Here is a 15,269-nt window from a genome sequence, read left to right on the forward strand (position 1 = left end):
CGCTTTAGTTGACCATGAAATAATAGCAAAGCTTTTACTCTGGTGTTTGGACCACCATAAAATGATCACTTAATATAATTGTTAATATCAGCCCTTTTCGTGGATTGTTCTGACTGCAGCAGCACAATTCCAAGTTTGTCAGAAGCCGTGTTTTTAATCTGCCGAAGAGATAGAAATGCAGTAATCCATATACTAATGTATTCTTAGAGGGCTAACTTTCCTTGCTGGTGATCATGGGAACAATCAGAAGGGCCTCACTTCACAACAGTCTGCCTTTATGCGCAACAGACACCCGGGTCCCACAGGACACCGCAAGCAGTCAGAGGAAACATGAGACGTACACTGGCAGGAGAAAGGAAGTGCACGTTTGTATGTCTGTATTTTAGCTTTCCTTTTTTATGACAAGCAGAGAAGGGGGAAAAACAACAACAAAAAAAAAAAAAAAAAAAAAAAAAAACAGAGAGTGGGAAATGAAGTGTGGTGCCGCCATCTGAGACTAAAGGAGTATCTGAGCGGTGGGAGGATTGGATGAGCACTGGGACAAAGACGGCAGTTTGTTCTGCACTACAAAAACCAGAACACAGACAAGTTTTCTTTGAATTCCCCAATGTGACTTTACAAGCAAATGATTCAACATCCATTCTGTCTCAGAACTGGGCCAGTAGCATCTCCAGCATCTGGAGAGAGATCTTTGAACTCAATCTCTCTTTTTTTTTTTTTTTTTTTACAATCCCAATTTTCCTTTTTTACGTCACTGTTTCTTGCTTTTCTATTATCATGGGGCGGCCATCCCACACATCTCTCTTTGCTTTGGCTGCAGCTATTGGGGTCATTGATGGATCAATGGATCATACCATTTTTTCATCTGTTGGATCTGGATTCACAGCCTAGAGGTCGAACTATTGACCAGGAGTTCAGCTGAAGTAGACAGAGCTTTGATCTGCATCTGGATCAAGTTCAAGTCATCAAGTCGTGATTCTACTGAGGTATTGCATTTTTGAGAAAGCAAATGTACTTCAATTACTTGGGGAATAAACAGCCTAAGGAATCTACGGAGAAATGCAAAATGTTTGTTTGGCTGTAGCCCATATTGATGCAGTATATTCAGTCTCACAGGACACCTTTTCCCTGGTTCGCAGGAAGTGCTGTGCTTTACATTTCTGGTAATGGCAGTATCCCTTTACTTCTGCCTGAAAAAAAAAGAAAAGTTTTAATTATTTTGTTAAAGCACCAATACATCACCGTTTTCTTTAATTGGAGTCATAGATAAGATGTAATTTTTTAAGATTTATTTTTGGTTTAAAATACCAAAAACCACCTCTGTGCAGTTGTATCTCATCTGATTGGTTGAGGGTTTTCTGAGCGATTACATGAAACTATCATATCACAGGGAAAAGTGAACTCTTACAAGGTTGGATGGGGCTTTTAGGTGATCTGGGCTTGGGGCATAGCTGGGATGATTTTAGGGCTCAGGTTCTGAATATAGACCATGTATATTTCTCTAGATGTTGGCAGTATGAATTTAGAACCTAAACTGGCTTCATAACCAGAAAAGACTAATCTCACTTCATGCGATATGGGACTTTTAATAATGGTTAATGATTAATAATGGTTAATATCATTAACCACGAAAGTATATATGTGAAACAACCCTTTGCAGAGAGAAAAGCATTACTTAAAAATGTCTTAGGCATACATTCAACTGTTTACGACCGTGGAGGCTCAAACACATGATCACAGTCAATAATGGATAATATCTTACACACACAAAATGAACAAGCAGCAAGGCAGCGTCAGATTAAAACCAAACAAGCAGGTCAACATAGTTATTCAGATGAGTGCACACATACAAACATACCAGATTAAAATCACAACTTCCTCTGGCCTCCAAACACGTCTCCCGTACGTAAAAAGGAGTTGGCGCTAATTTGCCCTATGCATTTACATCCACCACACAACGTCTGTGTCTGCTGTTTCACTCAACTATTTATGATGCGAGAGGAAGAAGTCAGTGAATGGGGAAAAACAAAATCCTAATAATACACTCACCACCCAAATAATAAGTGTGATTTGAAAATAAAACAGCGTCGCAGCTCAGTTGTTGTCATAAGTGAAAGATTCATCAGGAAGAGTCGTTGTCATTTATTAGTGTTGTAAGATTTCCTCCAGGCAAAAGCATTAATACAGGATTTCTAAAAGTACTGCCACGCTTTAAGCCAATAATTCATCATTTAGTCACTCAAATGTTGTAATCCCTTTTCCTAAGATATTTAGTTGTGTTTTAACTGGCATAGCATGTTCACAGACAGCCTAATGAGGACGTCAGCCCTCCCCTTCAATCAATACCAGTCCCTTCTCCTCCTTTGCTACCTCTACCTGTTTCACCTCAACTTATTTATGATCCATTCTGCAAGGTATGATTTTCAATTGCCCGCCCTCCTCCCCCTCCATCATGCCATCCCTTCCCTCTCTCCCCACCCATCTCACCCAACCTTCCTCCATTCGAGAGGGAGAGAGAATTCCTAAGAGAAAGCCAATCAATCCCCATTCCTTTTGTCATTTCATTTTCAATCCACTTCTCTTGTCCATTCCTGGGAGCAATTTGTCACTTAGCAACAGTGTCTGCTTTGCTGTTGGATAGTGACCCCCCCCCCCCCGCCACACCCCCTCCGATCCCCTCCACCGCAGCACTCCACTAGTCCCTTTCCATACATCCAAGTCCTCCAGTTAAACACTAGGGTCCAGGTCATGTTTTACTTTGTAGGGGCACTAAACAGAATCTCATGCTCGACTGTAACAGGGAATGTAGGATCAAAGACAAAGCAAGTGGGTTTAACTAAAGAACCAAATGAACTTCATGAATGACTTTAGCATTTTTAAATCTTGAACCCTGGGTTTAAATAACATGGCCACCCCATATGTACTTTTATGAATTAGCTCCTAGCATTCACATGTTTACATCTCAATCAAGTCACCATAATTCATTTAGCATAATAACAGATTCAACCTCCTGTGGCCAAATTGAAAAAAGTCTTTTAGAGTGCTCAAGCCTTGCCAGCACATAGAGCAGTTTTTATGGTGATGATAGGTATTGCTATTCAAGGCAGGCAGGAGAGAGTGCTGGATTTGTTTGATGTATATAATGACATGCTAACACCCCTGTAATCCTTCCTCAGTTTACAGCCAATGACATTTTAAGCATTCCTAATGTGTCCCAGCCTTGCCGACACCACAGTCATCATCTGGATTTCTGCTTGGTAATTTTTATTTACCTTTTTTTTTTTTTTTTTTTTACTTCTTCTTGTTCTTGTGCTTCATTTCCCACGCTGATCACAAGTCAGCACCTTCCTCCCACTTCCTTTTGTCTGTCCATTATAAAAACAAAAACTCCCATAGTAAAACACCCCATCCCAACAGTTTGATACTGACATTCAGAGGTTTTGTGCATTTGAAGGGAACAAAGCTCATCTGCATCCCATTTCCTCTGCATTAGCATATCTGCCTGCATTCCCATACTCGCTCACTCATCGGCCTCATTTGCCACTACCTGCTCCAGCACTTTCATCTTTATTCATGCTTCTGTATCGCAGACCTGTTACCAGATAAGAGATCTCTGCACCATTAGCACATTCAAACAGGTGGAAACTGCTATTAAAATGCTAGCGAGACAGAAACAGGTGAGATCTCGAGAAAGAGATTATTGGAAGTGTGAGTCAGCGGGGTGAACAATTTAGGGAGAGAGAGAAGAGAGACAACCTTGTAAAGAAAGAGATCAGCAGTAAAAATTGTATGAAGTTTTATGACTGCCCCTTGTAAAACAGCATCAACAATCAACTGTATCTTTGGATGCAGTTACCTGCGTCCAAATTAAGAGTGTGCTGTCTTTGAGTTTTCCTCCTCTACACTTCTGGTAGTTTGTGACATCTTCACTTTCTGATTCTTCACAGCAAGTTAAGACTTGCTGAGAGCAAAGGGAAACCACACTCTGCCATACAATCAATTATCAATTCACCCATGTATAATTCAGTATTTCTGTAAATTGATGACACCGAAACAGCACCACCTCAAATTTAAATTCCACCGAAACCACACACACAACACACCCCGAACACCTTTAATGCGTACCTTTTATTTTTCTTGCCACTGAATTCTAGTAGCATAGTGGTTAGCACTGTTACCCCACAACAAGAAGGTCAAGGGTTCGGTTCCCATGCCTTCCTGTGTGGAGTTTGCACACCCCTTGCCTGGAAGGGTTGCCTGGAAGGGTTTCCTCTGGGTGCTCTGGTTCCCACCGTCCAAAGACGCAGTGACTCTAATATGTGTGACTTCGGTGGCTAAATTGTCCGTAGGTCTGAGTGTGAGTGGTTGTTGGTCTCTGTCTGTCTCTATGTGTTGGCCCTGTGATGCTCAGACTGCGATGCACCAATCTGAGCTGGGATTGGCTCCAGCACCCATTGCAACCCAGAAACAGATAAGCGGTTGAAGGTGAATAACATATCAAGTCTAGATATGGTAACGATAAAGTAAAAAGTCATCATGAAGAGATGGGTTTCCATATGAATGCCCCAGTTCAGGGGCTGCATCCTTGGAGGTCGATTGTGTCACAGCAATGAGACTAGGCTGTCCTAAATGTCACCAAGAAATGCAGCCTTTTCTTCCTTGGGCATGAAGGCCTCAATCCTTCACGGCCCAACCCATCCCAGAATTCACTGTGTGCCAGTAATGAAATATGGCTGTGTAGCCTGGGGATTACACTTTAAAATGCAAGTAGTAGTCGGTTTTCTTGCAGTTGAACAGCTAGCAGTGCCACTGTTAGAAAGCCGAGGGCCTTAAGGCTTAAAATATATATATATATATATTGCTGCCAAGGATTCCAGGCAACAGATTGGCTGTTTTCTTTTAACAGTCAAGGTGGACAAAGCTGGTGATGCAAAGAAGAAATCTTCCAGTTTACATGGACCAGTATGACTACCAAGCCTTTATCTTTCTAGACTGCAGCTTCTGAATTGAACCAAATAAAAATAGAAAAAGAAACACCTCCGGGGGTTTTACTTACCCCGAATCTCACCAAAATCAAACCGTGTCAGGACTGTGTGAAATTTAGATTTTTTGTCACAGAAATGGTTGAAAAAAAAAAAATGGCTCAACATCTTGAAAATCCAATACATTTAGCCCCTTAATCAAGATTGATGTACACAATTAAAATCAGTACATATATGTCCCATGCCTAGGGTTTAGGGTTAAAAAAGGCTCATGAACCCAAACTGTAACTCCGACAGGCAGTCAGCCATTTTGATTTGAAATTCAAAATTTTCATTTGATTTCACCGAGCCCCACCCTTCATACCTCAGCACATGCCTACAGTTTTACTCCAAATGACCTGTCATTTGCTCAGTTTCTTCTCAAGATGTTGAAGATGAAAAGTTACTTTTTTGTCCCTTTGCCAGGTTTCGCCATAAAAAAGGAAGTCCTCATAACCCCAACAGACATTGTCCAATCAGTCCAGAATTCCACACTGACGATCAAAGTCCCGTCCTGAACCGGTCTGTGTCAATACTCATCGCTTACTGGACAATGGAAATTAGGCTAATTTTACAAACATCATCAAGTTTAAATTATTTTTAATTTTTATATTATATTATATTTAATTATTTTTAAGGGTGCATTCTACACCTTATACACTACAAAATTACATAACTTCCTGTTATGAGTGGCTCAACACAGGACGTTCTTATATTGCCAGAAAATATTGTCCAATCTGCCCCAAGTTTTGCACACATGATAAAACTCCAGGCCTGAACACGCCTATGCGCCTATGTGTCACTATGGCTCCCCTTCATCGTTGCTTGCAGTTTTAATTTGAGATTGAACTTTTATACCGTATGCAAATCTGAGGTGAAAGAGGGGCCACTGTTCAAAGACGGATTGGAAAATACAGATGAGGATGATGGGAAGCAGCACAGAGAAAAAAAGCAAAACAAAACTGAAAATTAGGACAGTGTGCAGTGGAATACACAATATGTTCTACTGCAATTTTCATGCACACAGCTACACAAAAGCATACACCCTTGCACGCTGTTTGTTTACAGCCTCCTCTCCACTGTAATTGCAGTGACATTTATATTTGCACCTGAAGCCTGTCTGCCAGTTTCCATTACTTGGAGCCAGACTTAGAGAGAGGCGGACTGGAGTGAATGCCGGATGATTGGAATGAACGCGGAACCAAATGTACCTGAAAGAGCCGTGCTGAATTGAAGCCCAGCTCCACACAGTCTGACAGGGTCACCCACAGAGTGTCTGTGTTCGCGAGGACAGCATCATACACCACCAATCATAATTACCCAGCCAGACACCTAGATGTATATAATATGGATCTGACTTATGGTGAGATATTTACAACACACGCTATATTTTCACATGTCAATAATCATTATATTACAGTAATGACAAAGAGCATCTCTTCCCTTCCCCCCTGGCCCATAATACTATTTCACAATATCACTTTTTGATTTTTTTCTTTTCTACTCCTAAAGGCCCAAAATTGGTGATTTATAGAAGAATGGTCATCAGTCTTAGAACATTCTCGGTTACAATGACAAATCTATCTGGACTGGGAATCTTGGCTCCACTGCCCTGGCCATTGATCATTTTCACAGCTTTGTCATTAAATATTTATTCAGCTTATTCGCTGGTGGCCGCAATTCAACAACGTCCACGGTGACGAGTGTGTAAAAGATCAGCAGTTCAACAAAAACATTGTTTTCCATCTTAGCCAGCTCTGGCTTGCATGTGGCAAGTTCTTTTATGGATCCTGACAGAGCTACATGAATCATTTCCCCGTTCGCAGCTGCGGAACAAGGACAGTGCATTAGTCTGTTAACAGTACCAGCATTTTCCCCCTTTAAGCAGCTCTATTTAGTGCATGAAGATTTCTTAGCCCAGGGGGCCCTCTGGGACAGATGCAATGCAAAGTTGTTTGTCTGGGCCTCTGGTTGTTTACATGACTGGCAGCTTTATCCTTCATCAGCAAACATCGGTACCGGCAGCGTTCGTTTTCCCACACGGGTCAATTACAGGAAGGGTGATGGGCCGTCACGGCAGGGGCTCCAGGCATGTAGGGTTTGAATTAAATTTGGAAAAGAGTGAAAAGGGATATTTACTGTTAGACAGTGAAGTTAGCAGGACAGAATGGGCTAAGATGATCTGCCTCTGTTCTCATATCTCATATCTTCAAATGTATCTTTTAGAACTCTCAGCCTTCTGCATTTTTCCACTATACTGCACTCTCCCTTCTCTCTGAGAAATTATCCTTGTTGTCTGCATGGTATAAGGAAGGATTCATCTCATATGGTTTCATATTGCAGTTTCCTGTTATGAAATATGACAACACACCAAAATTGTGACAGAAACCCCTAAAAACCAATTGTTAACACTCAATTCTGACACCGGTTTGATAACAAAAGTTCAATTTTTTGTCCAATTGGTATTTACAATAGAGCAACATATTTACAAATCTGCGGGAAGAAAAGTCTCACTTGTATAGGAACTGCACTTCTAAGTCCTCTACACATCAACAAAAGAACTAATTTAACTCATTTAGTGAGTTTTGGTTTGAAATTGATAGGCTCCAAATTGGATTTACTCTTTTTTTTTCCTCGTAACTATGACCGTTTACCGAAACTTTTTCAGGACTAGGTAGGTCAATACAATAAAACTCACTGATCCTGGACGTCCTCTAAAAACAACTGGGTTACTACTGCCGCAGTGTTGTGGTGAGCTTGCACAGAACACTTCAGATGGAACAACTTCAACTAGTCCTCTGAGAAAGTGAATACACTGCCACCCATAAATGAAATTTAGCACAAGATGCAGCAATTCAAAAAAATCCAATGATCTCAGACAAATGATACCTGTTAGCATTTACCAGTGATGCATTCACCAAGACAGATTAACTGTAAGGCAGTCTCTAGTTAAAATGAGTCAGCATAAAGATGTTTATCAGATGAGTGTCGGTCTGCAGTTCATATTTTATGATACAGGCTCATTAGCTCGTTAGTCTCATCCACATTTGATTTCCTGAATCATAAAATATAAACTGTAGATTGACGTCGCTACATGAGCAGAGAGGGTCACAGCAGTGAAGAGTAACAACACCGTAAAACAAGCATTTCAAATAACAATATTTGAATCATGGACCACAGAACACATCCGGCCCATCAACAGCCCATCAAGCTGGTGCCTCTCTCCTCTCTGACTCAAAGATACACACACGCACACGCACACATACACGGGATATGTGTCAGCTGATTCAGCTTCAATTTTTCTGTTTTGCGATTAAAAACTGTGTGTTCACTACTTCCAAGAAGGTGTCACGTACAGGCAGTTTCAGGAACTTAATTTTAAACATGACATTTTAATACATTTTCAGATCATTCTTTGGGTAAGCCCAATGTGGACTAATGCACATTGGCATGCTCACTCGTTACAGGAACTGTGTACACACAAGTCCAAATGTAATCTCTTCCTTTTATTTCCACCACCCATCTATTCACTCACTGCCATCGGTTTATCATGTCATTTCAAAGACCATTAGCAATTTTTTGAAAGATACATTTTTCACATCCATCCCTTCGCTGCTCTGTCAGAGAACTGCGAGGGAGATAAGTTCAAAATCCAGACATCAAATGCCTGCGAGGGATCTAAAACTTACAGAATTCAAAATGTTGCATTTAATAATCTTCCTTTTCTTCCACCCCTGTCATATCCCGGGCTGCCTTTGAATGAGTTTTGAAGAGCCTACAGTCAATGTCACCTTTGTAAGAATACATTTGTTCTTCTACACATACAGCCTCCCATCACATCTGCTCTTTGATGTATAAGCTGTTGTTTTTGTGAGCACAGAGACAAGGGAAACAACATGGCATGCGTATGCAAATTCCCACCCACTGCTGAATCTTATTTAACTACTCAACAGATTAAGAGGAGTCATTAGACAAAGTGGTTGACTGGTGACAGGACTTTAATATGACCCTGGATCAAGGAGTGGGTGTGCATGACGCTTCAAATCGGCCAGTTGGCCCCAAAGGGACAACTGTGTCTATGGTTCCTACTTAGACTCAGCTCCCACACAGATGGCGAAAACACATACTAATCCATCCACACACGCACACCAACACAGTACTGTACTTTACTGTACAAAAGACAGATGGATAAACGTAGGCTCTCACTTGTACAAACAGTAAACACTCTAAAGGTGCTTTTCATTTTATGTCTTTGACCTGAAGATGTGTAACTTGATGGAAAATACGCTCTGTCTTCACAGCAGATGTCATAAAATGGAATGTCAGCTAAGACTGCCCCATTCCCAATAATCTGGCTCCCATAGATTCAGACTTTTTCTCCATATTCTGTACAGTCACCTACAGCACCTGACAATTTCAACTCTTACATCAAGATATAAGATGTCCTCTAGATGCCCACTCTGTCCACGGGGGAAAACTCAGGGCAGATCTCAGTAATAGATATTTTACTCTTCTCACTGCCATACACCCATTAGAGCCTTAATATCAAATGTATAGCTTTGAGACCTGAGATAGAAGCCATACATATTTTGTTACCCCAATGTGCACAAAAGTTCAAAATAATCAGATCTTTGGAGAGAGAAAAAAAAAACAAAACAAAACACAATGCTGACAGGCAGAGGATTGATGTCCCAGCTTTTTCCTCTTTGCTGTCCATGTTCTATTTTCTATGTTTTTATCCTCCGAGGGACAAATTGCATTGATGTTTATTGTGAAAATGACCTAAAGGATTAAATGGACATTTCTCTCTCTTTCAGAATGCTGCCAGGTACCAGAGCCCTCAGTGAATGTTTGCCCCTCTCTATCCTTCAGCCTCTTTTTTCTTTCATGCTCGACAACAATTGTTTTCCCAAATGCCCTTAATGACTTCGTATCTCTACCTTTAAAAGTGAAAATTGCACAGTAGTTTCTATCATGGCTGTTAATTTGTTTTTACAATGCAATAATTTCTTTCATTTCTTGTTTCTTCTTTTTGCTTTTCTCTTGCATAGATCACAGTAGCCCCTTAATGACTGCTACTTGGAGATATTTGCTTAGGGATTTTGCACCATCACAAAAAAACATGATTGGCCATGCCCACTGCTAAAGACCACCATTTTGAAATGGAGTAGAGAACACAGCGAGCCAAGTGTGTCAGATGATTACTAATACTGATGTACTTTTCCCGCATTCCCTAACCCCACTCTAAAACAAACATCCCCATCAAAACTACCCAAGTCCCCTCTGTGGAAGTTGATTTGCTAACTCTTGTCTTTTTTACTAACAACAAGCTTCAGAATTCTTCCAATTTGATTCTTTTCATTGGTGAATTTTTCTTTTCCCTTTACCTTTTATGATTTCAACAACTAACACTGTGTCATTCACGGAATGTGAACCATCTGTTGTTTTCTCTACTTAACTTGCGACTTACATACTAACAAATGTATTGTTATCCTTTTATTCCTTTTTTTCTTTATGATTTTATTTTGTAGATGACCCTTTAAATCCAAATACTTAGACGATTGCTTTCTTTATTTCTTTATTTGGATGTTTTACATATATTTATCCGAGTCTAGACTATAGGAAAGAATATATTTTTTAAAAAAGGAGACAATACAGTGGGGTTGAAGTGTGGTGTCAGACTTTTGGACTCCTCTGTATTTTACTATTATATAAAATTTTTACTGAGAATCCAGTCGCCTATTAAAAAGAGAAGCTGCTTTTGCAACAGGCGAATTCCTTTTTTTTTTCCCATCATTTGCGGTTGAGGTGTATTTTCTTGAGTTTAAGGTTTGTCATTATTTTTTTTTCTTTCTCCTCCCCCTGTTTTCTCCTAAAGCACGCAGGCATTGGACACGCTATGGTAAACAAACTGCATTATATGGTAGATATCATTCTAATTGTCTTATACTTTGGTTTGCCCTGGGTTTTCCGTTACCTTTTTCTATTCTGTTTGCTTTACTGAAAATACAATCCGCCATCAATTCCAAGGTAGCTGAAAAACTCCACCTCTCTGTTTTTCGTTGAGCCCTCTCTATATATATATGTTATTGCTTTTTTATTGCCATTCAGTTCTCCCCTTCCTGAAAAGATTTAAAGTGTTCATCCCAAGAGGTCTGTCCAAAACCATACAGCAAATTACATAAATTTAGATTTTAAGGTTTTTTTTGTTTGTTTGTTCTTTGTTTATCTCTTTACTTTCTGTCTCTTTTTATTTGGTTATTTCTTATTTTCTCTTTGACTTCAAACACTATCCGTATGAAGAAATAAAGAATCATGATGCAAGATATGTTCTAAATTGAGTATTAGAAAAGTATTAAGAGTTACCTTTTACTTTTTATAAATTTCTTTCCTCCTGATTTATTTTCTTAGACAAACCCTATAAGTGAGCGCACGCAGCAGATTTCTCAAGCAGACAAATAGCCGGCTACGGCCACTCCAGTCAGAGGAAGTAAAAGTAAAAAATTTTACTTTTTGTTGATTAATTTCCACAACTTTTTTAACAGCTTCAAAGGAACGACACTTAGGAGACTATCTCTCTATGCTGCCTAAGTTGGACCTGCTCAGCCTGTTATGGAGCCACCTGTTATCCCAGCTCGCCAGCCTATAGTTTATGGAGTCATGAAGTGTATTTACAACTCTTGATTTAGTGGCCAAAGCCCCCACTGTAAAGTAGGCATCAAATGAGGGCTTGATCCCATTTGTGGCCTGAGGCTGATTTATGATCGAGATGGGTCTGTTTCCAGACCTGCACCTGGGCACGCTTCCTCTCACTTACACACACACACACATGCGGAAATGTAATAAAGTGCTTTAATATGCCAATAGTTCCTACAGTGCTGAAATGATCAAACCTAGAGCACTGATGAAGGCTCATTATTGAAAATAACAGCGATTGCGGTTGTATTAAAGTGCAATAATTTGGCAAAATCATTCAGACATGTAATATATATATAAAACAGATTTAAAAACCTTCAAGGAATCTAATTTTAAAAGCTGTCATGAGCCTGAATGAAGTGTAGACCACCCGTGGCATGTAGCTGTTATCAGACTTACTTGCTTTCACTGGACTTCTCCAATCAATAAGTGAAACTCTCTGCCCTTTGATGCAGACCAAGAAGGTAACTGCCTGGGAAAATCTGAACTGTGTGCGATCGACCCTTCATTAACACTAACTGGCCTCACCCCTTGCATGAAGAGACTTGAACTTCCTCCTCCCTGGTCTCTCTCTCTTTTTTTTTTTAATTTTGTTTCTGTTTTCAATATACAGATTGCATTGAGTATATATGTACATGTATATATCCTGGCTAACATATATACATACATATATCAATTGTCCTAATATAATCAATATGGCCATAAAACATGTTAGCCACACCTCTTGTTGTTTTTTTATTTGTTTTTATTTTGTTATTATGTATATTTTTATTTCTATAAGTTTAACTTCAAAATTAACTTACTAAAATGAATAATGACCTCACTCCTTATCTTGCTGAAGCAAAAAAAAAAAAAAAAAAAAAAAAAAAGGGAAAAAAGAAAGAGGGGGAGACAGATCTTCATTTTCTTGGTGAATAGAGATGCCCCCCCAAAGAAAAAAATTGGCCACTCACCACTCAATCATGGCACATGAGTTGGAGAAAGCTGTTAGGAGTGTGCAGAAAGTCACTATATCTACCAGACTTACTCATATTTGACAGAAGTAATTTTGAACTCACATCATAACTACTAGTTGAGGCATAATGGGAGGAAAGATTTTATATATATATATATTATTTTTTTTGTGTGTGTGTATCCAAATGTGCGGGGACGAGGGACAGTTACAGTACAAAACGTCCTCCCATTGTAATTTAAATTGCTCTATTCGCCAAGATGCAGGTGTCTTTTTTCCCCCTCTCAATTTTCCCTATTCTTTAAAAAACCCTCTCATTTCCATTGATTCCATCTGTGATCAGTGACATTAGTCCCATCCTGTTCCACTCCCGCCACCAAACTGACAGTATCTATGGTCGTACTCCTGCACCCTGTTTGCATGTGTCTATTGGCTAGAATGTCCTCATACCGGCATCATGTCAAGGTGCGAATGCTGCTCTAGCCCAGCGCGTGTCGGTCTGTTGTACACGTGTCTCGATGGGTTTTTCTGTTGCCCTTTTGTCCATAAAATAAAATAAATAAATTACATTAGAAATTCTCTTTCTTCCCCCATTTGTCTGGTGTTGTTGTTGATGTACCCTGCAATTACATTTACTTCCCTGCTCCATCCCCATTTTGCCGCATCTTGCCAGATGGTTTTATTTGTTCCTTATTTGACTTTTTTTTTTTTTTTTTTAATATAGTGGGTCTGTCTGTGTTGTGTCTAATGGAATCCTCCCCTCCATACCCTATCCTGTCAACTCTCCACTTAAGTGCATGGCTTGTGTGTCACCCTCTTAGCCTGGATGGATTCATTTTGTTTCTTTTTAACCAAAACAAACCCTTGTCACATGAAATAACACATTCAGTCCAAATCTGAATCTGGTTTGAGCAATCAAATTGCAGAGGACTTTTAAAGAATCCTCACCTACTTTTCCCATTTTGAATAAATTTACTAAAACAATGTTACTAATCTACTGTTTGAATCAAACCTTTGTTGTAACTGTACTAACAACCATTTTTGTGTCTGACTTTCCCTTACTTACAAAAGTACTAACCGATTTCGTTTACCCTCCAACCCCTTTTTTAACTCTTTTGGGCACACAGCTAAATGTCCCCACTTTCTCTCTCCAATCCTCTTGACAACCGTTACCGAAATGGCCAAACTTCCCAACCCTCCCTCATTCTTAGACTTTACTAACCTAGGGATGTAGCTTTGTCCAAATTCTTACTTCTGAAAGTCAACAGTAGTTTTTGACAAGCTGCCAGACACCTATCAAAGTCCACCGCTGGGTGAGAGCCCTTTCTTTCCTTCTCTCTCCTGAGTATTCTTCCTCGCTTTGGATTTGGCTTTCACCAGACCTACTGGGGAGGAACTGTCTGCACTCTATCATGACTTTTTCAATGTGTTCAACTCTAACTGTGTGATGTTCTGTATTAAATCCACCATATAACACGTTATATCTCCCTGCAAAAAATCTCTGACATTAATTAGATGTTGTGCGACCAAGGGAAAGTGACTCATTTTCAAGGTAAGCTTTAAACCACATCGCTGCATGGATCATGGTCTTCGTGTGATGATACTAATAGATGTGCCTATTTAGTGAGAATGTGCTATAGGATTCAGAAACAGCTGACAAAGGAAATAAAGACTTGCCTCGGAAGCTGGACGTCATGACTGCCTTTGGGGACAGAAGGTAGAATTTGATCTGAGCTCCTGAATGGAAGATATGTGAGAGTTACTGACTCACACAGAGCTATTTCCCATTGTATGTGTTCAAGGCCCGGCAGCATATGGGTTCAAATACCATAAAAATATAAAAATTTTCATTTTTCTCTTTCCATCAGCTCATAAGTTGCTACCAGTCTCCTGAACATCACTGATAATGGTGGATGAACTGCATGTTCCCTCAGTATCATGTGTAAGATAAATCTCCAAGCATGTGATATGCAGTATGAGCACACTGAGGTAAAACAAATAAAATTATAGGGGGGCCCCTCAGTAAGCTTGGGGTCATGGTGTCAGTGAAATTCTCACCTGGCCATGCATTGATTGTAAAGGTTCGTAATAACAGCTGAGTTATTCTGCAGGCATTTATATGTTTATACGTGGAGCAATACTCAGGTAAAAAAAAAATAAATAAATAAAAATAAAAAAAATAAAAAAGAGTATCTTGATTGAACAGGAGAGAGGTGAAAAACAAAGAAAATCATTCTCCTACACAGGGCCATGCGGATAGGGGGAGGGAGGGCGGGCAGCTCGGCAGTATGGGAATGGCTTAAATGGAACGCTTATCGTGGTTTAAACTTCAGAGCTGTGTCAATCTTTTCACAATAGATTCAGCTGTACACAGCTCCCATCTGTGTTTCCTGTGTTATCTGGGACACAGAGTTCAGCGAGGTCTGTTTGGTTTTTGTGTGTACCGGGCTAAAAGGAGTGTTTGAAGAACAGCTGGGTAAAAATCAAGGGATCCAACAGAAACAGTGAGGGCTTTGGAGATAGACTTGTGTGTTACATGTATTGTGGTGTTGCTTTGGTTCCTTGTTTTGAGTCCAAAGAAAGGACAAATTTTCCAACTT

At 39.8% G+C, this 15,269-nt stretch overlaps 1 protein-coding gene across 1 annotated transcript in view; it reads left to right on the forward strand.

The window, feature by feature from the left end:
• The window catches only part of nrxn2b (neurexin 2b), a 586,403-nt gene that overhangs the window by 200,334 nt on the left and 370,800 nt on the right, over positions 1–15,269 (forward strand). The window contains exon 5 of the mRNA XM_029525863.1: positions 10,900–10,923. Within this exon, the coding sequence (XP_029381723.1) occupies positions 10,900–10,923 (24 nt within the window). The remainder of the gene's footprint in view (positions 1–10,899; positions 10,924–15,269) is intronic.

This window comes from Echeneis naucrates, chromosome 18 (genome assembly GCF_900963305.1).
Source record: "Echeneis naucrates chromosome 18, fEcheNa1.1, whole genome shotgun sequence".
NCBI lineage: Eukaryota > Metazoa > Chordata > Actinopteri > Carangiformes > Echeneidae > Echeneis > Echeneis naucrates.